At 32.1% G+C, this 22,144-nt stretch overlaps 3 protein-coding genes and 1 long non-coding RNA gene across 7 annotated transcripts; 2 read left to right on the forward strand and 2 right to left on the reverse strand.

Annotated features, from left to right (window-relative positions):
- The first annotated feature begins 40 nt into the window (after window positions 1–40).
- Window positions 41–21,006, forward strand: LOC109621176 (uncharacterized). Of its 4 annotated transcripts, none has more exons than XR_010712570.1 (9): window positions 41–750; window positions 1,284–1,466; window positions 1,968–2,054; window positions 2,733–3,514; window positions 3,633–3,743; window positions 3,992–4,082; window positions 4,434–4,532; window positions 5,448–5,531; window positions 20,019–20,157. XR_010712570.1 is itself a non-coding variant. In XM_066080740.1 (8 exons), the coding sequence occupies exons 1-8, from the start codon at window positions 258–260 to the stop codon at window positions 5,465–5,467; spliced, it is 1,869 nt and encodes a 622-aa protein (XP_065936812.1). In that variant the 5' UTR covers window positions 41–257; the 3' UTR covers window positions 5,468–5,978. The 4 variants fall into 4 exon arrangements, 2 of the variants coding, with proteins under 2 accessions (XP_065936812.1, XP_065936802.1); XR_010712567.1 differs by having other exon boundaries at window positions 42–750; window positions 5,445–5,531; XM_066080740.1 differs by lacking the exon at window positions 20,019–20,157 and having other exon boundaries at window positions 5,445–5,978.
- LOC136274306 (uncharacterized) lies at window positions 6,372–9,393 on the reverse strand. The gene is made up of 2 exons (XR_010712579.1): window positions 9,234–9,393; window positions 6,372–8,138 (listed from the first exon to the last, which is right to left on the reverse strand). It is a non-coding gene; the product is annotated as an uncharacterized lncRNA (long non-coding RNA).
- LOC117688552 (uncharacterized) lies at window positions 9,659–16,345 on the reverse strand. The gene is made up of 15 exons (XM_066080752.1): window positions 15,875–16,345; window positions 15,629–15,754; window positions 14,056–14,153; window positions 13,749–13,944; window positions 13,537–13,625; window positions 12,924–13,059; window positions 12,220–12,482; window positions 11,975–12,122; window positions 11,700–11,872; window positions 11,524–11,584; window positions 11,089–11,238; window positions 10,891–10,968; window positions 10,603–10,728; window positions 10,098–10,294; window positions 9,659–9,860 (listed from the first exon to the last, which is right to left on the reverse strand). The coding sequence occupies exons 1-15, from the start codon at window positions 16,343–16,345 to the stop codon at window positions 9,674–9,676; spliced, it is 2,499 nt and encodes an 832-aa protein (XP_065936824.1). The 3' UTR covers window positions 9,659–9,673.
- On the forward strand, window positions 16,391–19,155 carry LOC136273237 (uncharacterized). Its single transcript, XM_066077636.1, has 7 exons — window positions 16,391–16,531; window positions 16,827–16,968; window positions 17,200–17,297; window positions 17,417–17,491; window positions 17,681–17,803; window positions 18,678–18,794; window positions 18,973–19,155. Exons 1-7 carry the CDS (start codon window positions 16,523–16,525, stop codon window positions 19,153–19,155), a joined length of 747 nt encoding a protein of 248 aa, XP_065933708.1. The 5' UTR covers window positions 16,391–16,522.
- Window positions 21,007–22,144: the final 1,138 nt, after the last annotated feature.

Below are 22,144 nucleotides of genomic sequence, written 5' to 3' on the forward strand. Positions count from 1 at the left end.
TTTTCGATCTCATTGCGCAGCTCGAATGGTTTCCGGATGGCGTTTTGCTCTCGCTTTCGTAATATGTAGAATAGATGGAGTTTAATCTAAACGTAAATAATTACTTTCTTTTAAACATAAAATAAATTAATATTGCATATTTTTAGCAGTTTAACCTAGTTTGACACAACGAATTAATTTACGACTTCTTCAAGTTCTTGTCACTTTACGGCATTGTTTACGTTGACACCAGACGACTGTCAGACAGGCCGTCGAAGATGGTTAACAGAACGAAAAAAGGAAGGTTTTTAAAACCGACACAGGTTGCACGTTATAATCAGCAATTGAAAAATTTACACAAATCAAGTGAAGAATGTGACCAGCTCGTAAATCTTGATACTTTTGTGCCTTTATTTGATACTCAATCTACTCCTGCTGCGGGCAGCACTTTAGATGATCATTCGTATATACAGTCAACAGGTTCGTTTGATGAAATTAATGAAGCATTTTTTAGTGGAAAATTAAGAGCTTTAGACTTTACAAGACATGTGGTAGATCTGCAAGCATTGTTCAACAACATGAAATGCGTGGATTGCGCAAATGTGTCATTGAAGTTCAATGATGCTGTTGGAGTTTTACCAGCTGGTATTTGTGGGCACTTGGTGATAAGGTGCTACAACTGTCTTCGGTTTGTGCAAGTTGCCATGGGAAAAACACATTCATCACCACATGGTCAACAGATATTTGATGTGAACACCAAATTGGCAACTGGTATGTATAATATACATGTATTTATCCTTTTTTTTAAATACCACATATAATTTCCACAAAATAAAAAGTGAAAAAAAAAAATTTGAATCATAATGAAAATTAAAAAAAAACTATTCAATTATTATCATCAATTAAACAACCAACTTATTTCCTAAAAATCAAAATAATTTAGTTTTTTATGTATGAGAGAGAGAGAGAGAGAGAGAGAGAGAGAGAGAGAGAGAGAGAGAGAGAGATCTGTATGAACAGTAGATATTTTATTGTAAAGTATGCAAAATGTGATTGTGCCTATTTTTTGTAAATTTGAAAGCTATACTGGCGTGTGACCAGTTCTCGCCCGTACATTGTGATGTCATTTTATGAACACATAAAATTATAAACGAAAATTGACGTCACAATGTACTGGCGAGAAATGGTACTCGGCGAGAACTGGTCACACGCCAGTACATGTATTAGGGATATTCACCATTAAATTTTGATGCCTTTAAATTTTCTGCTTTTACAGTTTTGCTATACACATTCTAAATTTACAGGCATGTACCATTGTGGAATTGGTCCAGTCCAACTTAACAACCTTTTCACATCAATGAGCTTGCCAAACATCAGTGAGAGCCTGATAAGAAGAAGATGTGATGAAGTAGGGCCTGTGCTGGAAGACTTGGCCGAGGAATCTACCAGTAAAGCTCTATGTGAAGAGGGGCATTTATCAGCCACAAGTAAGCATATTTGAACTTTTTCTAATGAACATGCATGTACATTTAGCTTTGACACTGTTGAAAGTAAGATTTTTAAATCAATTAAAGTTAACTTAGGTAAATATTACATCACAAATTACACATTAAGGCCAAAAAAAATTTATTATAGTTATATATATATATTAGTTTTTTATCAATAAAAACACATTTTTGCACAAATCTATTAATGTAATGGTATAATACCGCCACCCAATCCTATCGCTCACCCAAAATAAATAAGTGGCCTAATAAAAGATTCAATGCATTCTAAATGGAAACAAAAATGAAAAGCTAAATGATACAACTAAAGTAAAACCTAATTAAACAAGGGAACTCTCTCTCTCTCTCTCTCTCTCTCTCTCTCTCTCTCTCTCTCTCTCTCTCTCTCTCTCTCCAGCTTCCCTCTGTATAATTACAGTAAAAAATGGAATTGAGTCATTCTGTTGTACATTAATGTTTAACAATATTTATCAATATTTTTAGACAGTATTGAGTCCACTGGAATAACAGCTTCTGCAGATGGTGCTTACCAGAGAAGAGGATCAGGAAGATGTTACAATAGTCTGTCAGGTAAATAACAAATGTCGATGTATTACATAAAGTTTAGTGTTATTTTTAATTCCTTTGTAATAAGACACAACATTTTATTAGAACTGACTGCTCTGCATGTACATAATGTACTGTACCCTACAGTGATCAGTTGGTCTGTCAATCTGTCCATTTATGAATCTTTGTTTGGGGTGGAACAAATCTTGCTTTTCCATAAAGACCAAACATATTTTTTTTTATCTTGTTTATGATTCAGAAAGTAATTTTTTGGCAGATCAATATATATAGATTATTATATGGCAATTTTTATATCGCATCCTATATTAGCCCGAGGTCGCTGTATATCATCTCTGATAAACTTCTATGGAATTTTTTGCACCAGCTGTTTGTATACCAAGTTGACATTAATTGACGTACTATTTGACGTCATACTCGGAGATCGAAGTTGAAGGACGCATACCGAACTCTACATCATAATAGCCGATAATTAACGGAATGGGTTGTGATATAACATCCAAAGATTGCCGGAGAGGGGTGTGATATAAATCTTATATCACACCCCTAGGGTTTATAGCACACCCCTAGGTGAATTTACTGTTTATATCGCACAGGGCAGAAAAGGGTATATTTTCTATAAGTATACGATATATTAATAATGATTATACATGCAGACTTATTAATGCTGTTTGAATATTACAGGCACTGCAACTCTAATTGGTAAAAGGACTGGCAAAATTGTGGGTTTCTCTGCTCGATACAAAAGATGCAGAAAATGTGATGTGGCGAAGGCAAAGCACAGAACCCCCAACAAGCATGCATGTAAGAAAAATTGGACTGGCACCGCAAAATCTATGGAACCTGACATGATTGTAGAAATACTTAAGGAAGTCAAAGACAAGAATAATCCTGTTGTTACACTGATTGGAGATGACGATTGCACAGCTTTCAACAGAGCAAGATGTGAAGTTAGTTCTTGCATTGAAAAGTTAAGTGACAAAAATCATGTGAAAAAGAATATTTCCAACAAACTCTATAAATTAAAATCAAAACACAAAGAGCTTTCTGTTAAAACGATTACGGCCATAATGAAGAGTTTCAGCTACATGCTAGCACAGTGCAAGGAAGACACGGACAAAATAGAAAAATCTATAGACTCTGTTGTTCTTCACCAGTTTGGTGACCATGTAAAATGTGGCGAATGGTGTAACATGAAGGAAAACCCAACTGCTAGACACAATAATCTTCCATGGGGAGCAGATCTACAGAATGAAAAACTGAAAACTGATTTATTGACATTGTTCAGAGATCTTGATCCAAGCAAGCTAAGCAGACTAGACTCTAGCAACTGCAATGAAAGCTTTAACAATACGTTAAGATCTAAGGCTCCAAAAGACAAGCACTACAGTGAGAGTGGAAGCTTGGCATATAGACTCTCTGCAGCTGTTTGCCAAAAGAATGAAGGCTATAGCTATGTAGCAAAGGTATTAAAACTTTGAGTGGAGCATTCTCTTTTTTTTTGGACAAAAATCAATGATGATATACATGTAATTATGAAATAATTTTCATTTTCTTGTTTTAATAATGAGTGCTATCTTTTAGGTTCATGAGAAGCTTGGACTTAGTCCTGGGACAGCAACAACCTCGCTAGCCTCCATCAGAGACAGAGATGTTCATCGCAAAAGAGAAGTTTCAAAAACAAAAGAATTCAAGGTATATAAAAATAATATAGATGAATTTCATACAAATTTTCTTTAAGCTTACACAGCAAAAAAACCCCTCAAAATATACCATAATTATAGTATTAAACTTCATATAGGCATAAATGTATATGTACGTATGCATGCATGATCAAACCTTTTCATTAGTAAAGATATATAGAAATTGTTTATACATGTAATTAAAATCTATTCATTTGTTACTTTACAAGATGACAATTAGATTGGTTTCTTTTTGCACAGTTGCAACGTCAAAAACTAAAGAGTGAAAGGAGTGGAGAAACTAGGAGCCAAGAAGTCAGAGAGGGTGACAGCTACTCATCAAATCTTTTAGGTGATTTTACTTAGTAATTCTATAAGAGTATATCTATTTTTGATTGATCATTTAGATATTTAGCCAAAAGTATGATCTTATTACCGGTATATACCACTATATGTAATCAAGGTTTAAGGGAAGGTGAGGAAAACATTAGAGTTGCCAAGTTTGTCCTGTGACTTTCAAATTTTGGGTGCAGATTCCAATCTGACTCATACTTTATACACAATGACTTATGTGTATTTGGTGGGCAGTGTAATTTGAACAAAGTTTCTAGTTTAAATGTGATGGTGATAGTAGTCTTATGTGTAAGTTCCTTATCTACTATATAATTATATCAGTGATACAATTATAATACATTTATTGTAGGAGACACACCTGACCCAGATATGGAAGTAATTCCTGGACCATCAGATGTTTGTAACGCCAAAACAATTGTATACTATGATCTGGAGACAACAGGATTGAGTATGTCTACATTTGTACATTAATTTACAAAGTTATTAGCTCACCTGAGCTGAAAGCTCAAGTGAGCTATTATGATCACATTTTGTCTGTCGTCCGTCTGTCCGTCCGTCCGTCCGTCTGTCTGTAAACTTTTCACATTTTCAACATCTTCTTAAGAACCACTGGGCCAATTTCAACCAAACTTGGCACAAAGCATCCTTAGCCTAAGGGGATTCAAAGTTGTGAAAATTAAGGACCACGCCCTTTTGCAAAGGGAGATAATTAGGAATTTATGAAAATTTTCGAGAAATTTTCAAAAATCTTCTTCTCATGAACCATAAGACCAGGAAAGCTGAAACTTGTGTGGAAGCATCCTCAGGTAGTGTAGATACAAAATTGTGAAAATCATGACACCCGGGGGTAGGGTGGGGCCACAATGGGGGGTCGAAGTTTAACATATGAATATATAGAGTATATCTTTAAAAATCTTCTTCTTAGAAACTAATCAGCTAGGAAAGCTGACACTTGTGTGGAAGCATCCTCAGGTAGTGTAAATTCAAAGTATGTATTATGTATTATTGTACATTGTCCAGATAGTTTGTATTATGACTCCATTAAGCTGATTTTATCATACCTATTGTTTCTCAGGTGAGCGATGTGGCCCATGGGCCTCTTGTTATATTTACCATGATTTTATGTATATTGTATATTGAACAAAGTTTTTACGTATACTTCTGTTACTCTTAAAGATAATATAGAAGCTATAGAAAAATCCAAAATGATAAATGTGAACCATTCAATCAATCAATCTGTCAATTTACAAATTATGTTCATTTGTTATTTTGTTTGATTTAGAGTTTTGCTGTTAAATGTTAGTTTGCATGATGTTTCCTTTTTGATACAATATTATCTTGTTTTTATTTTTACCAATAGCAGGTCAACATCAGGAATTCTAGGATTTCTACAATCACATCACACAGCCAACAGCTCTTTTCTTTGTAGTTCATCATTTATTTGCTGGTATATTTCTAATCAATCATAGAAATGTTTTATAGCTCGATTAAACATCTAATAATCAGACTTCAAGCATAATATATAAGAAATTTATCACATTTTTAGCTCAAAATCAATGGATATCACTCATGCAATAAATTTTTGATATTACAATGTGTATAAATTGTTATGCCACTTGATGTCAGAAACAAACATTACATAGTCCGATGATAGACATACGCTATAAAAAAGTAACAAATAATACCAATGAAAAAATAATCTTGAAGCATTTAATGCCATTTCATAATTTTCTCTCATAAATTAATAGAATACATTTGAAAATTAAATGTTTGTTCGGTAAGCTTGAAACTTAAATTTTTTTTTCATGCATAAAGTTGTTGACATACCAGTATTGTAGTAAATGTGTTATGTGGCTTACAACAATGATATTTGTTGAACAGATCAAAGTTAAACAAAAGATGTGGAAAAACATGATTAAAAGATCTCTCATGATTTGCGATGGCATACACAGCCAATTGTGCCTCACGTGAAATTCACGTGAAATGAGCTTCACGTGAATTTCACGTTAAGCTTCATGTGAAATACACGTGATTTTCACGTGAATTTCGCGTTAAGTGAATTTCACGTGAATTTGTTCACGTTAATTTCACGTGAATGTGTTTCACGTGAAATTCACGTGAAAATTTCACACATTTTTCACTAAAATTTCACGTGAAAACAGTTTCACGTGAAAAATTTCATGTGAATTTCACGTGAAATTGTTTTCACATGAATTATTTTTCTTTTCCAAAAGCATGTTCACTTTTCTATTATAATTTCTTGTTTTGCTTTTATAATTGCTTTCAATATGCATCCTTTTTTAAGTACTGTCAATATTCGGAAAAATTAGACTGTTTATCATATTATTAAGAATGACTACCATACTTAATTCATTATTGTGAAAGGAATATACAACATGAAACAAGATCAAATTGGTAGCATCAAATTTGCATTTATTTATTTGGGTTTTTAACAACAATATGCATCAATTAGTACGCAAAAGACAAATATTTCTTTTAAATTTATGAAATATATGATGTATGTTTATCATGAAAAAATAACTTTTGAAATAAAGATACATATTAAGCCTTTTTTTGAAACTATCATTTGTATACTTTTTAGTATTTTTTAAAAATATACAACAATAAATTATATGACTAATACAAGTATAACAAATACTAATATTTTATTGGCACAAACACACTTACAATAATAGGCAAAGGCCTAAGATATGTATAAACAGAATATTGTTTACATAGATATATCATTATATTTCCCATTCACATAAGAGGAAAAAATTTCTGATAGATAACAGAATTTTCATCAATTTTTAGCAAATAAACCCCATATCTCACTACAAAAGAACTGGTGTTACTATATAGTCAAAAAGTTTTTCTAAAAGTTTACACAGGTTTTCTAGTCCAATTGTCTTCTTGATCTTATAGTAAGCTTTTCTGGTCTTTTCCATGAGAACTGCTGTAGCAAAGTTATAAACAGTACATTACATATTAAAGTTAAACCAAATGACAATATTTTGACACAGTTTGAAGTAAATTTCCATTATAAGTAAATTAATTTATCAATACAAGATTTCACATTTGAATTAAATAAAAGAACTTTTGATTTTTCAATATTGACCTGTAATTTTGATTTAGAACAATATGTTTCAAGGGTGAACTGTTTCAAGAATATTTAAACAGTTATGTAAACCCATTTTTGCTTTCAGGTAGTAATACAATATCATCATCATATAATAAAGAGTTTACATGTATAACAATAATAGAAATACAAACCTATTTAACATGTATAAAAAGAACAGAAATACAAACCTATTTTATAACAAGAATAGAAATACAAACTTATTTAGATTAGAAAAGGTGCTTTATACACAATAAAGGCACACAAAACTGCTAATGCTATTCTATTGTAAAACTTTACAAGTGATAAGTGAACATTTCAAAGCAGAATGACTACAAATCAAAAATAACACTAGTTAGATAATTTTCCAAAAAATAAGGCAAGAATCTTTTGCTGTTGTCATATGTAAACATTACTGACAAAACTCATTGGTTTTCTTTGAAAAATGTCATTATAATGAGATTTTTGCTGTAGCAAATTTTTCTTTAATTTATCTATTTATTAATACAATGTTATTCCAATTGGTAAATTTTAAAAAAAAAATCATTTACAAGACTTGGAATATTCATTTCAAAGTACCTAGCATTAATCTGCATTTGAACTAACTGTATCGATCTGCACCAACAATTATAATTGTAGCTTATCGGGTAGTTTGGAAATTCTAAATCTGTTAATAATGTAACCATTGTGATTGCTGTGCTTTAGAGATTTTTCATTGTGATTCTCTACAACTCTGCAGCCACCTCGTTTGCAGTCATGAATAACATGAACAACATGCCGAATGTGGCATGTTTTCTTAATGTGAGTCTCATTTGTTAACTGCACCACTTGGTTGCAACTTGTAAAGGAAATGTTGCACACTTTCAAAAAAGCTATCTCGTGTTCTGCTGTCTTGGTCTTTATACGTAGAAGCTTCTGAATCACTCCAATCCTGTCCTGAAACAAATATCGGAATATACATTACATACAATACCCTTAGTTCCTACATTATAACTACATTATTATATTTTTGTGATATGCTATTTCATTTGCTAATTTAAAAAGTTAACGCTTATATAAACCTTTTTTAATGATGTCACAATATCTCTGTTTAAAAAACATATCAACCTACATGATGTTATGTTTTGTTACATTTACATTTGGTACTGTTATTGCAGTTTATGATAAGAATCCGAGTTGGCCATAAAGCTCAATATAGCTATATGGTTTTCATTAAAAGTTGTATGTACAAAACCATTCTCCATTTGATGTAGACAATGTATCAACAAATAAAATCAATTTAATACTTTAAAAAACAAGAGGCCAATAGACCTTAATGGTCACCTGAGTAGCATATAACCCATACCCAAACTTGTCTAGGAGTCTCATATATGCATTTAATTAAGTTTCATTATGAAGTAAAAAAAATTATAAATTTGTAATAACGGCCATCTCCCTGCCTGAAATATTCTTTCAAAAAGGACTATGAAACCTATAATTTTAGCGAAAAACTTAAAGATCATAATAGAGTGCATGACCTGATTTTAAAAAGTTGCAAGCCTCTGACAGAAAATAATAATCCCATATTTGTTAACTTTTAGGATAGGTTTTATGTGTATATGTTCTCATGGATAATCTACATGTAAAACAAGGTGGTTAGTATACATGTTTTATCTAAAACAACCTCCCATCCCCCATCCCCAGGGGCAGACAGAAGCTCTCCCTGTGGGCATTTAGACAAAAAACAAATAAACAGCTTTAAAAATCATCATGAGTTACTCACTTCTCCTGTGGTAGACCCATAAATTTCATAAATGAGATTCCTCTTATCATAGAGATGCTTCACACCAAAAATGGTAACGATTGGCCTTGTAGTTTTTAAGAAGAAGTTAAAAATGTAAAATTGTTAACCCACGACAGAAGTCATGCATGACGACGGACGAAAACAGATAGCAATACGTCACCTGAGTTTACTCAGGTGACCTAGAAATGAATTCATTATATTCATTATATCCATATTTGTTATATTATCTATACTTAATTAAAAGTTACCTTTACAGTTTCTGAATATAAGACAAAGCTTTGAATGCCTGCATAATCTCCTTCGCTTGTTATGCATCCTAGGCAGCTGTATAGTTTTGCATCTTTAGCAATATCAGTGTCAATGGCAACAGATATTGTGAGCAACTCCAACTCTTCCAATAGATTGGGGTTACCCTGTTTAATGCAGATGAAGCAATATATAAAACCCTCAAAGACAAACAAAATTTCATTTTTAGAGTTAATACAATTCATTCCTTTAATTAAGACAGATTCATGTACATTAATTATTTTTTCATAAAATTTTCGTCAACCATCAGCTATTATGATGTAGAGTTTGGTATATATGCCTTCTTCAACTCTGATTTCGAGCCTAGCGGCTCTCATGCTGAATATACAGTGGCATTGGGCTAATAAGGAATGCGATATAAAAACTATGGCCAGGTAATAATCTATACATTTATTCTTAACCTATAATCATTAATTATATATGTACTTGCCATTGGTTTCCTTGAAGAAGTTCTGGTCACGTTTCGCAGCTCCCCAGCTTTAAAATTTTCATTTTGGTCAGGGACTCCAAGAAAAGACTTGATTTTCTTGTCATTTCCATATGACAGCACAAAACTGCTAGCTTGTTTCCTGCAAGATAATTTTTTTATCAGTTGTTTAGTCGATCAATATGCGGGGGAAAAAATGTATCTATCATGTAATAAATTTTTGATATTTACACTTCATTTCCATGAGCTAATGGTTTGACATAACTATACATAACAGATAAATATTGCTTGAACATATAACATTTCATTAGATTTAAATTGCGTATGGAACTGAAAAAAATTACTGATATTTACATAAATTAAACAATAAAATTGTTACCATGTATCATTCAAATGCAAGAAACCTCCAGACACCACATGTTTTGTCAATTCTGACTTTGCAAATTGGATGACCGTATCCCTTGACCTTTGATGGCCGTTCTGATGACGAATACTCTCTCTTATTGATTTGTGGTTTTTTTCAAACACGTCTTCAGTGAAATGAAGAGGATGGCCATGCCTTATTATGTCATCAGACTGCAATTATCAAACAAGATCAGACAATCTAACATTTAAGTACAAGCATGTATGATTTACCATATGGTAACTTACAAGATATAATATATGTGCCATGAATTTACATTATATATATATAATTATCCGTCCTATTATCCTTTATTGAAAGTATTTTGCCACATTCATAGTTAACCATCTATATATCTGCTTGAAATTAATGTGCCTTTCCTTGCAGTATTTAATATATGGTATATATGTTACATTCAGAATTGAGTCATTTATTAGTGATACTGTAAACACAAGTCAATTGGGAGCTATATTTTACATACTATATGAACACAGAAATGTGTCTTGCTTTTGCTGCCAAGTTGAGGAATGTTGTCTTTGATAAATGCAAGATAATCTTCAAATTCAGAACCAACTGACGTAACACCTTGATAAATGTGCTTGGATATCTGAAAATATACTGGTACATGAATCAAATAATACATATAATTCAACTGATTGAAGAGTGAAAATATGTTATTGTTTTGTGATTAAATTTTAGAATTTTAGTTTTAAAATCATAAGTATACATTTATGTTTTTTTTAATGGCTATAATTCATTTCTCTATTACCAAAGCAAGCTTTCCAAGTGCTTCAACATATGGCATTTTCAACCCAGCGAATTCCATATTAAATGGAGCGACCTGAAGCTGTAAAAAGATTAACATCTATAAGTACATGAATAAACACCTAAAGAAATTGCTCATTGCCATGCATCACTTGTGTCTAAGAATAAGGAAAAGTTGTACTTTTGAACTTTTCATACTTACATAATGTTTATAATCCTTTCCTTGTCGACTGTCCAAAAACTTGAAAAAAGTGTCAGCATTGATGCGGTAGGAAAAGTCAGTTTGATCAACAGTTTCCAAATGTAAAGTCAAAAGTTGCATCTGGTGTTCACTTAGAGTTCTGACACAGTGCTTCAAAAGCAAATTAGGTCATTATATAGAATGTTATTTATGGATACTAGATCATGCAAAATTCTTTTTTCAGAGCATATATATTTGCTTAATCTTGCTCAGGTTGAAAAAGAATGCTTGTATGTAAGGGGTAATGAGATTCGAATTAAAAGTTTTATGCCAGCTGAAAAATTTCTTAGTTATAGGTCAAGGCAAAACTATATTATAACCACTATATACTGGTATATTTAGCAAGTGTGCACTGTATAATTTACTTCCATATTCTTGATATTAAAGATATCTTACCTGAATCAAGTGTTTTGCTAATCCAAGGTACAAGAAATGAAGAATTCCTACAGGTGCATCCCTATGAGGAGAGGGAAAATATATCGAAACCAATATATTGATGCATCACAACTTTATAATATAATCCTAATACTATCTTGTATCTAGAGAGAATTGTTGTTTAATAAAATCAATACCTGTGGGGATCAACATGCTGCCACAAGCAATTGTCGTAGAATTTGATACCGGTCTGCTTTTGTATCATTGTTCTTGCACTACCTTGAGCATGAATTTCAAGTCTCCTTAGTGTTTTCCTTGTTGCAGATGATGTTCGCAATGGCCATATTGTAAATGGGTCTGATTTGTCAGCCTGAAATGGATTTTATTAAAGTTGCAGTTATGTAATTTCATTTAAAGAATGATAAGAAACTGAAGGAAATTAAAAGCTTTTACAAATTCAAAATTTTCTTACCAAACATTTGGGACAAAACTTAATTGCTGCAGGTCCCATGTGATTTGAAACCAAACTCATCATCTGGTAGTCGGATATTATGGATGAAATTTCTGATGTTAGCGTTATTTCTTGCTTTAAAAAGGCGTCATAGCTGTCAACTCCTATTCTAAAAAAGTCAGATTTAAACACCTAATATATACATGTACGTGGACAAACTTCCATCGATGTTCAAATTATTGTATGTGTTCTTACGTCATACGTACTCTGCGCACATTTTTATGTCGTCACATACTGGCTTTAAAAGCTCTATCATTGCAACCTGTTCTGATGCTGCTAGAAATATCGAGTTCTTGTTCTTGTTTTTTTCCTCCAAAGGAAGACCAGCCAATTGAGCTTGTATCCCATGCAAAGGAGCCCATCTCCGGGACTGGTTTGCAGACAAATCATCCACAAATATATTAAGAGGAATTTTAATGATGGGTTTTCCTTTCCAGAGTGAAGATGTTGCAAAAAAATCCCTTTTCTCCTGAAAAAAAAAAATTTATAATTTTCATTGCAATATAATTTTAAAAATTAATGCTGTTTTATTGACATTTAAGTTGTTGACATCTTGCAGTAAATGTGTTGTGAGGCTCACAATCATAATTTTTACAGATGAGATTGAGGTTTAACAAAAGACGTGGTAAAACAAAGAATAAAAAGAATATCTCACTTGATTTGGAATGGTAAATGATTTTTATCCAACTCGTTTCATGTTTTCTATCCCCTCGCCAAGGGTTGAGGTTAGAAAACAAACATCTTGTTGGATAAAAAACCATGATAGATCACACACACACACACACACACACACACACACACACACACACACACACACATATATATATATATATATATATATATATATATATATATATATATATATATATATATATATATATATATAATATGTAGATATTCAAATGCTTACCTCTTCTGACAGTAAATTGAAGTTCTCATATCCATCATTAACCTCTCTCAGGTACACATCAATTGGCTGAGATACTGTGTACTTAGAACATTTATCAATTGGGACACAGAGTGATTTGTTCATAATCACCAAACACCTTTAAAAAGTATAAAATTTAAAAATCAGAGCAAATAGTTCTACATGCAAAAAGATATTTCAAACCATATTAATATGCAAATGACAAATCTGGATAAACTAGAGGTACTTTGAGCAAGCTCGCAAATAATAACTTGATTACTTCTTGGATGCATCTCTTTCTTATAGTGACCTTGAACTTGACCTTGAACTTGCACAAATGATCAAAGCTCAAGGTCAAGACATAATAACCTTTGAGTCAAATTTTAGCTTCTAATCATTTTCCATAACAAGATATGGCCTAGGCATGAATTATGCATTTTTTTAACAATGACCTTAAACTGCTTTACTGACCCATGGTCAATTAAGTTAATGACACATCCTCAGGTCATAAGAACTCTGTATGTGTAGTAGGAGCTTCCAATGTTTCTCTACTTTGTTTGCGGGGGGCATGATAAAAAATTCTGAGCTTGGCACTTAATATTAATAGTCCAGTTACCTATTTTCTTCTTCATTAAACAAATCTTCAAAGTAGGGGTGATCACCCTTTCTGAGTTCCTCAACTTCAACACAGAGTTCACCATTTTCCTGTAAATAATTTGATATACCAAACAATTGATATAGAAATATGAACAAATCTACTACAGTTATTGCCGAGATCAAAGAGATACATTATGTGAGTCTGACAATATTATTGAATTATTTAATTACCTGGTCACATTCCTTTACCATGAACTGTCTAATTTTCCCCAACAGTGTTTTCTCTTTGTGGGAAAATTCAATAATCTCTCCCAAAATAAAATCCATTGTTTTGCTTTTGCCCCAATGGAATTTCATTTCCTTCCACTTTTCAGCAGAGCTTTGTGTTGTGATTTTATGAGTGCCGATTTTTAAGATATTTGGATATCTGGAACAAATACATGTTATATAAAAAAAATAATGTATATGTAATTTTAAGCTAAATAAATCCACCAACAAATCCCACAATTCACCAAAGAAATTTAATTTAAGTGAATACCTGTCTATTTTCTGTGCAGTGCTAGGATTTGCTATAAGCATTTGAAGCATCGCAGATGGTTTGACCATCCAATGGATATTCCCATTTTCATCTGTATTCTAATAATATACAAGGGAATAATACATCATATATATATTTAAGCATTGAATCATTATTTTTGAAAGACATTGTCTCATAACTGCAGCAGTGTGTGCATACAAATTGAGTAAAGCGCGTTAATACTTTTTTTAGTATTAAGTACCCATGGGACGAGCACATTTTTTTAAATGAATTACAGTTCTCAACTCAAGAAAAACATTTATTATTTTTAAGCATTTCATTTCTTAAACACAAAAAATCTTTTTAAAAAATCATTTAAGAGTAAGTTACTCCCCTTGTTATTGCTACTGCTACTGCGCTACCTTTAACTTACACTAACATTCTATGAAAAGATATCTTGTCCTAAAATTAGAAAGCTTATGCAATTCTGAGAAAAGGTATGCCTCATATTGCCAATTCCATTGAGGTTTAAGAGAAATATGGCCATTTAAGTGAACCCACCATTTCCACTCTCCCCTATTTAACACAGATTCTTCCACTCTCCCCTATTTAACACAGATTCATAGGGCTCTCCTTCAAAAAAGCATATTTACTTAATCTGTTAGAGGTCAATTGTTCTACTTCTTTAATAAGAAACCTTATTCAAATGCTTCATACATCTACATGATATTATCATGATAATAGCATCACATCACTTAGAAATATAACCCTTACATGTATACCCTCCCCCTATCTTTTGATTTTCATAAAAAGCAATAGTTTGAAATATTTTACGGTACCTAATATTATGAAACTTGTGGCAATTTCCTTGAGTTATTTCTCACAATATTTGGAATAATCATCATTGATGCTAAGAATTGCTCCTTTTTGGTCAATTGGATGATTTGTAGCATTTTTATTTAAAAATAGACATGCCGTCCTGCATGTGGTTTCTTGTTTCCATGAAAAAGGAAGCTAACAATCATATTTAGTGATTATCTTAATATCTATTCTGATTTCAGTCTCCTTTAATTAAACCATGCTAAAACAGTAAAACCTACAAGTGTGATGCCTGCCTTAAATTTAAAAAAAATCAAACACACCATGCAGGGTAGCTGGAAACCAATAAGAATTTCATGAAAAATGTTCAAACTTTGCATGCGGTTCTACATTTTTGATGCATATATACAATAAAAGGGTAAAGGCATGAGACACATATTTTTTTTCAATGTGAAAGCCATGGGACATGTCAATTTTTTTAATGGATATTTTAATTTGTTCAGGTCCCATCATTGTGATAAATTTAGCCTGGTCCCTCAGTACCCTGTGTGTGTTACAGTGTTATAACTGCAGTAGCTTTCCACACACTTTACATGCAATATATATATCTGTGTTTGTATGTCAAGAATATATATTATGTATATATTATGTATGTTTTTCTACATGTACATGTACTTACTTGTATATGTTCATATAAAAAACCAGTTTTTTCTTAATTTTTCTTAAACAAATGGATTTAATAAATTATAATTTAAATTATAATAAAAATATTTACCTGTTGTATCATCTCATCCAGTTTAAGATTTTCTGTCCAAAATGACTTGATTTTAGCCAATGAAGGTACATTTTTTACACAACACTCTCTCAAAATATAGAGAATAAATGAGAGTGTTTCGTCACTCTGAAAATGTAGGGAAAAAGTGTTTTAAAACAAAATGTCCGATATAAATGTCAATATTGAACGAGAGAGAGAGAGAGAGAGAGAGAGAGAGAGAGAGAGAGAGAGAGAGAGAATACTTACAACTCGGTGAGTTTTAGAGCTGTGTAAAACACTTAAAAGAAAATGCAACTTAGATTCGAATGGAAACCAGTCGGATGGCTCGGACTCTTGGTCGTTCGTAATCCTTGTATCGATTTCTTCATCATCGTCATCGTCCAAAACTTCGTGTTGCATTTGCTTTGAATTGTTTCCCTTTGTTTCATCAGAATCTGAAGTGACGCTGTGATCTTCAATATAATCACAACAAGATGGGCCATCGCTGTCTATAGCATAGTCTGTAGAATCAGAACTTGTCAGATCAACATCGGCCTGTGATCGCTGATCCTGATAAATATCGCTAACTGAGAGAGTTTCCTCGTGATTTGTTAAATCTAAACAATCTCTGTGTTTTTTTGTTTCACAGTGTCGCTTGTAGTTATTAAATCGGTCAGTGGAAAAATCGCAGCATTCACAAATGAAACGTTCTTTTTTCTTGAATTTTGTCCGATACATATTTGACAGCTCATCGACGTCAATCTACTCCTTGAAAAATATTAACCCTTATCTGAATATTTGAAACGTTTTAAAGAGTAAGATTCTCGTTGCACGAGATTTGCAGACGACAACTAGGTCAAGCAGACAATACTGTCAACATTAAGAAAGGGAGAGTGGAAGTGTCAAATTAAAGATATGTATGAGGTATGTATATACTATTTATAAAAAAAAACATCAAAAAATTCATCAGCAGGATAATCAAATTCATAGTTTTAGCTGTTGTTTTACGCTGAAGGAATATGCATGCCTTTGTTTACTGCATAAGCTCCGCCCATAGGGAAAATCCAAGTTAAAAATAAACGATATATATAGGATCTATTAATTTATCAAAAAGCAATAGTGAAAAACACCCATACTCAATTTAGTATTTTCAACACACACGTAAAACTTATTACTACTGAACATATATTTGGTTTTAAGTATATTATTAAAATTATAGGATAGCCAGAAAACAATAGAGAACAGCGAGACAATGTTTTCGGACTCGGAGCCCCCGAGCCCAAGACTATTAAGCAGACATTCGGGTGCCTCAAATTCCTGCCATGGCTGTGTTGAAAACACAAAACTTCTGAAACAAGTCTGTATGTATATATATTTATATTAAAAAAGAATTACGGATAATTTCTCTCTCTCTCTCTCTCTCTCTCTCTCTCTCTCTCTCTCTCTCTCTCTCTCTCTGTGTGTCTGTACGTGCGCATAACTCTAAATATTTCATTCATCATGCATGGAAAATATCTCCTTTTTTCTGAAAATAGTTTGATTCAAAATTGTTGTTTTCAATGAATTTGATTTGTTTTTTTAATTTATTATAGTACAGGAATTAAAAGAACTAAAAGAGGAACTGTCTAAGAACACAAATAAGCAAAGTCCAAACACTACTGGATTTACTGTAGAGAAATCACCCATAGAGGTATATCTCTCTCTCTCTCTCTCTCTCTCTCTCTCTCTGTTTTTCTCTCTCTCTCTCATATAGTCTATGATCAAAACAAATTGAATTAATAATTTCTTCATACTCATTATTTATCAAAGGCCCCTCTTGTTGAACACCTGAAGAAAAAGTTCCCTATCATGCTATTCCCAGTCAATCCAGACACAGAATTAAAAGTAAGTTAATGAAAAGTAAATTAAGCAGGCAATTATATTAAGTAATCAGCTGATAGGCATGTCTGATAAATAACACAAATTATCAATTTCTATGAAATGTATTAGTTAATTATTGTTTTATTTGTGCATGAATAAATTACTTAAAGTGAGTACTCTGCACTACATTTACTATAATCTTTATTACTACAGGCTAAAGTGACAGTACTTCTTCAAAAGAACGGGGTAACCGCTGATCTTCCTGTAGTTCTCAGAAGTGTTCGAAAGTATGCGGCAAGAAAGTTCGTTGACTTCAGGGCACAGACCAAATCCAAGGTCAACATTTAAATTTATTTTACATCATTTTAGTTTTTAGCCCATATTGAATAAATGCAAAAGGGATCACTTTTATGAACAAAATTTGAATTCTTAAGGGTTCTCAAATTTGTTCAGACATATGGCCACATTCCAAGGAATGATAATCATAATAAGAAACAGTGATGTTGTGGATCATCTGCAATAAAAATATAATTAGTAATATTTGCATTTCCATTGTTCTTTCCCACTGTAAGCCCATACGGAGGAGCTGCAATTATTTCTCTATAATCGCAATTGCTCTGTCAGTATACTATGACGTCATAAAGGTGTAACGTTATATATACTTTTCCATGATGTTATAGATTTAAACCACTATACGATACATCATGTGTTTTTCTCCAACTCCATTAAAATTGACGTTTTTACATGTAATATTAAAACATGTTTTTGATAACATTTTAAAGGAATTACTGTTATAACATATCATTGATTCTGTTAACAAATCTATGTAAATTAAAAAGATACATTACAGTCTGAATGTTTACTCTTGATGTAATAACTAAGCAAGGTCTATGCTAATACAGGGTATTTGCGAGTGGTAAAATGCAAATATAAGTAATAAACAACGATTATTTAGCGCGCATCATGGAATATGCCAACAGAGCAATTGCTATTCATAACGCCATGTTCACTAAATAACGTTGTTTATTTCTTAAATGAAGACATGTTATAAAAGTGTGTTATGCTTGTATTTCTGTAGAACCATAAGCTTGTATAGTAATGATTATGATGTCATGAATATGATGTCTAAGCTGCTGAGAAGTTCACACAAACAAATTGGCTTGATGGTGTGTTGTAAGACATTTTCATAAATAGATTTGGGTTTTTTTAGTTGCTTTCAGAAAAATTAGATGTGGGGGCAATGCAGTTGGCAGAACTGGCCAGGACCATCTTTTCCAAGTTCACAGATGCTGGGAACTTGGAAATTATCAAGATGACCATCATTTTGGTAATTATTATTTATTTATGTTATTTACTATATACACTGTATTAATATATGTCTGATCACCAAAATTGCTGTACCTTGATCAAATTGACTACGACATTCAACATTAAAATGCATGAACCAAAAAACACAATGTATGTATACTTGTTAAATATATTGATTTTTAAAAATCTATTTTCAGCGCTCCTTCTGCCATGAGAAGAAGCTCCTTAAAAAACTCAGAGGTCGGGAACCAGTCTCCTTGGATTTCTGGGTTGAATTGAAAGAGCACAAGGAAAGGATAGACTCAGATGAAGATCCTCTTAAATGGGAGAAACTCCAAGCCCGAGAGGAAAAGCGGATTGAGAGATATGAGAAGCTTTAGAATGTATGTACAATACACAGTACAAAATATTACATCCTGTTTCATGATTATGATATCATATTAGTATCTTGATATATATTATAATTATCCGTTTGAATTTTAGGTGCACGAGGTTGACTTTGAGAGTGAAGATGATCATGACTGAGAGTGAAGGAGAACAATTTTTTATTAAATTTTACGTAGGAAAAATAAAATTTATACATATAAGATGACATTTGTTTTTTGTTTTGATTATACATTTTGATGGGATGTAAAATGCTTTCTTTAACCATGATAAAATTGAAACCAAATTAATTAATTTTTTTACAAAGAAATCATTGGAGAGGCTAAAAAAAATTCTAAGGTATGAAAAGCATGCCGGTGCATGTGTACTAGTTTACATATGTGAAATTCACGTGAATTTCACGTGAAGAATTTCACGTGAAATTCGTGTGAGTGCTCTTTTCACGTGAAATTCACGTGAATTTTTTCACGTGAAATTCACGTGAAATTAACGTGAATTTCACGTGAGGCACAATTGCCTGTGTATGAATTTATTCAACTCGCTGTGTTTTCTATCCTCTTGCCAATACTAAGGGATATAGAAACACAAGAAAAGAAATAAATAGCAATGTCGAAAAGTTCACTGGAATGTGAACTTGGTTGGTCACGTGACCAAAGGAAGGACTTCTCAGAAGATCTGATTATGTACCATTGCAACCAAGTTCATATCCCAGTGAACTTTTCAATATTGCTAATTATTACTTATATTAATTTACTTTTGAGAAAGTAAAATCATTCTGAATTATAAACATAATGGGATCCTGTTTTTATGTTTTTGGATGTATGGGTAACCATTTCTCATTCCTTTTCTTCTCTTATAGGTAGAGAAAGCTCTATTATTCAAATTTCGGCAGTCTGTGAAGACCAAAAATTCAACAGATATGTCACACCAAGCCAGGAAATTTCAGAAGAGGCCAGTAGAGTGACTGGAATGAAGTTTGATGCCTCAACCAATGAGCTGCTCCATAACAATGTAGCTGTGTCACACAATCATCCACTACAAGTTCTTTTGGACTTTATTCAATTTGTTATGTTACTAGGGAAAAGCTGTGTATTAGTGGCACACAATAACAAATGTTTTGATTCTATTGTACTGTATAATCAGCTGAAATATTATAAAATATGGAACCACTTTTGTAAATATGTAGTGGGGTTTTGTGATACCTTGCCTTTTTTTAAAGTTGTGTATCCTGGTTTTGATTGTTATAAGCAAGAATATCTTGCTCAGAAAGTGTTGAATGAGTCTTATTCAGCTCATAATTCATTAGCTGATTCTGAAATGCTTCAGACCCTTGTGAAAAGTAGTGGGAAAGTTGATGTTTTACTCGCTGATTTTTTTTATAGTACAGTTCAAGTGACTAGTCATGGTGTTCAACCATCTGTAGAATCCATAGAGTATTTACAGAAGCAAAATGTCATTTCAAAAGCAACTTTGAAAAAGATCAAATGTTCGTCACTATCATACAACCATTTGAAACTTGCATTTGAAAGAAAAGGTTTTGATGGTGTGTTTTTCTTGTTTAGTGAAAAGACAAGTGATGGTAAAGCTAGAGTAAGCAGCAATTATAAAGTTGCAAAGAAGGTTGCTGAATTTTTTTCAAGTTTGCAATAAATATATATCATCGTGTTGTATTTGTTAAAACATTTTGTGTTATTACATTTTATGGATATCAATCTTGTAATATATCTGCATGTGTATTACATTAATTAGACTGTTGTCACTGTTATATCATCTCAATTCTGCCATACTAACATGTTGTGTTTCAATGCAATCCAACCACACTATAAATAAAAATTTTCAAATGATTCGATCATTATTCTCCTACTGATTGTAAATTTTATCCATTATAAGCAATATTAGCTCTCTGCATGGAAACAAAATCCATACACAAGATTTGGAAAAAATGGCCTCTTTAACTATGAATTGGGTTTTGAGACACCCCTCTTCATATTTCAAGAGGGAAACACCTTTTTTTCTTTTTTCAATTTTTGATAGAGGAAAATGATTTGAATGTAATATACATATCATTGAATTTCCATCCTCCAAAGTTTGAAAAATATCACACGAATGGCTAAAGATGACCATTCATTTTAACCTTTATATTGGATTTTGAGATGCTCCTTCTTTGTATTTTCAAGGGAAACACATTTTCTTCATCAGTTTTGAAAGAGGGAGAAATGTTCTATGTTCATATGAAGCATTGAATCTTCCATTTTATAATATTTAGCTTAGCATAAAACGTAACTTCTGCAAAAGATGACCATTTTCACCTATATATTGGGTTTTAAGACGCCCCCTCTTTATTTTTTTTTTTTAGGGAAACACCACATTATCTTCATCAATTTTGAAAGAGGAAGAATTGATGTGTGTTATATATGTAGCATTGAATATTCCACCCTCTAAAGTTTAGCATAGCGTAAAAAGTCTTACAAAAGATGACCATTTTCACCTATATATTGGGTTTTGAGACGTTCCCACTTAACATTTTCAAGGGAAACACCCCGCATTTTATATTTATTTTCAAAGACGGAAGTAAAAGTGTTCATATTGTATCAATTGTTCGATTTTCTACCCTCTCGAATTTTTTCTACATCAAAAGAAAGATACCAAATTTCCATTTTCCCTAAATAATGCATACAATTTTCCAACAAAATGAATACATATTTTGAGACTCCCCCTATTCACTACAATAAGGGAAACATGGTAATTTATTTACATCACTTAATTAAGGTCTTCCGTTTCCAACGGAAGACCTTATAGTGATTGTAATGTTTCTTATTAAGGTCTTCCGTTTCCAACGGACGACCTTATAGTGATTGTAATGTTTCTTATTATTATTTTTTTTTGTCCGTTTTTTGTCCACAAGATTTCTCAGAGATGGCTGGATGGATTTTCTTGAAATTTTCAGGACTGATAGAAAATAATAATATCTCTAGGCGTTTTTTT

Source organism: Magallana gigas, chromosome 1, assembly GCF_963853765.1.
Source record: "Magallana gigas chromosome 1, xbMagGiga1.1, whole genome shotgun sequence".
NCBI lineage: Eukaryota > Metazoa > Mollusca > Bivalvia > Ostreida > Ostreidae > Magallana > Magallana gigas.

What these genes read in the sequence shown, in the direction of transcription:
- LOC109621176 (XM_066080730.1), top strand. Translation starts at nt 258, where the DNA reads ATGGTTAACAGAACGAAAAAAGGAAGGTTTTTAAAACCGACACAGGTT. An exon ending in GAACACCAAATTGGCAACTG is followed by an intron (nt 751 to 1,283) that starts GTATGTATAATA and finishes CTAAATTTACAG; the next exon opens with GCATGTACCATTGTGGAATT. An exon ending in ATGTTACAATAGTCTGTCAG is followed by an intron (nt 2,055 to 2,732) that starts GTAAATAACAAA and finishes TGAATATTACAG; the next exon opens with GCACTGCAACTCTAATTGGT.
- LOC117688552 (XM_066080752.1), bottom strand. Translation starts at nt 16,345, where the DNA reads ATGTATCGGACAAAATTCAAGAAAAAAGAACGTTTCATTTGTGAATGC. An exon ending in GCTCTAAAACTCACCGAGTT is followed by an intron (nt 15,755 to 15,874) that starts GTAAGTATTCTC and finishes CTACATTTTCAG; the next exon opens with AGTGACGAAACACTCTCATT. An exon ending in GACATAAAAATGTGCGCAGA is followed by an intron (nt 12,123 to 12,219) that starts GTACGTATGACG and finishes TGACTTTTTTAG; the next exon opens with AATAGGAGTTGACAGCTATG.
- LOC136273237 (XM_066077636.1), top strand. An exon ending in AAAACTTCTGAAACAAGTCT is followed by an intron (nt 16,969 to 17,199) that starts GTATGTATATAT and finishes AATTTATTATAG; the next exon opens with TACAGGAATTAAAAGAACTA. An exon ending in ATCCAGACACAGAATTAAAA is followed by an intron (nt 17,492 to 17,680) that starts GTAAGTTAATGA and finishes TTATTACTACAG; the next exon opens with GCTAAAGTGACAGTACTTCT.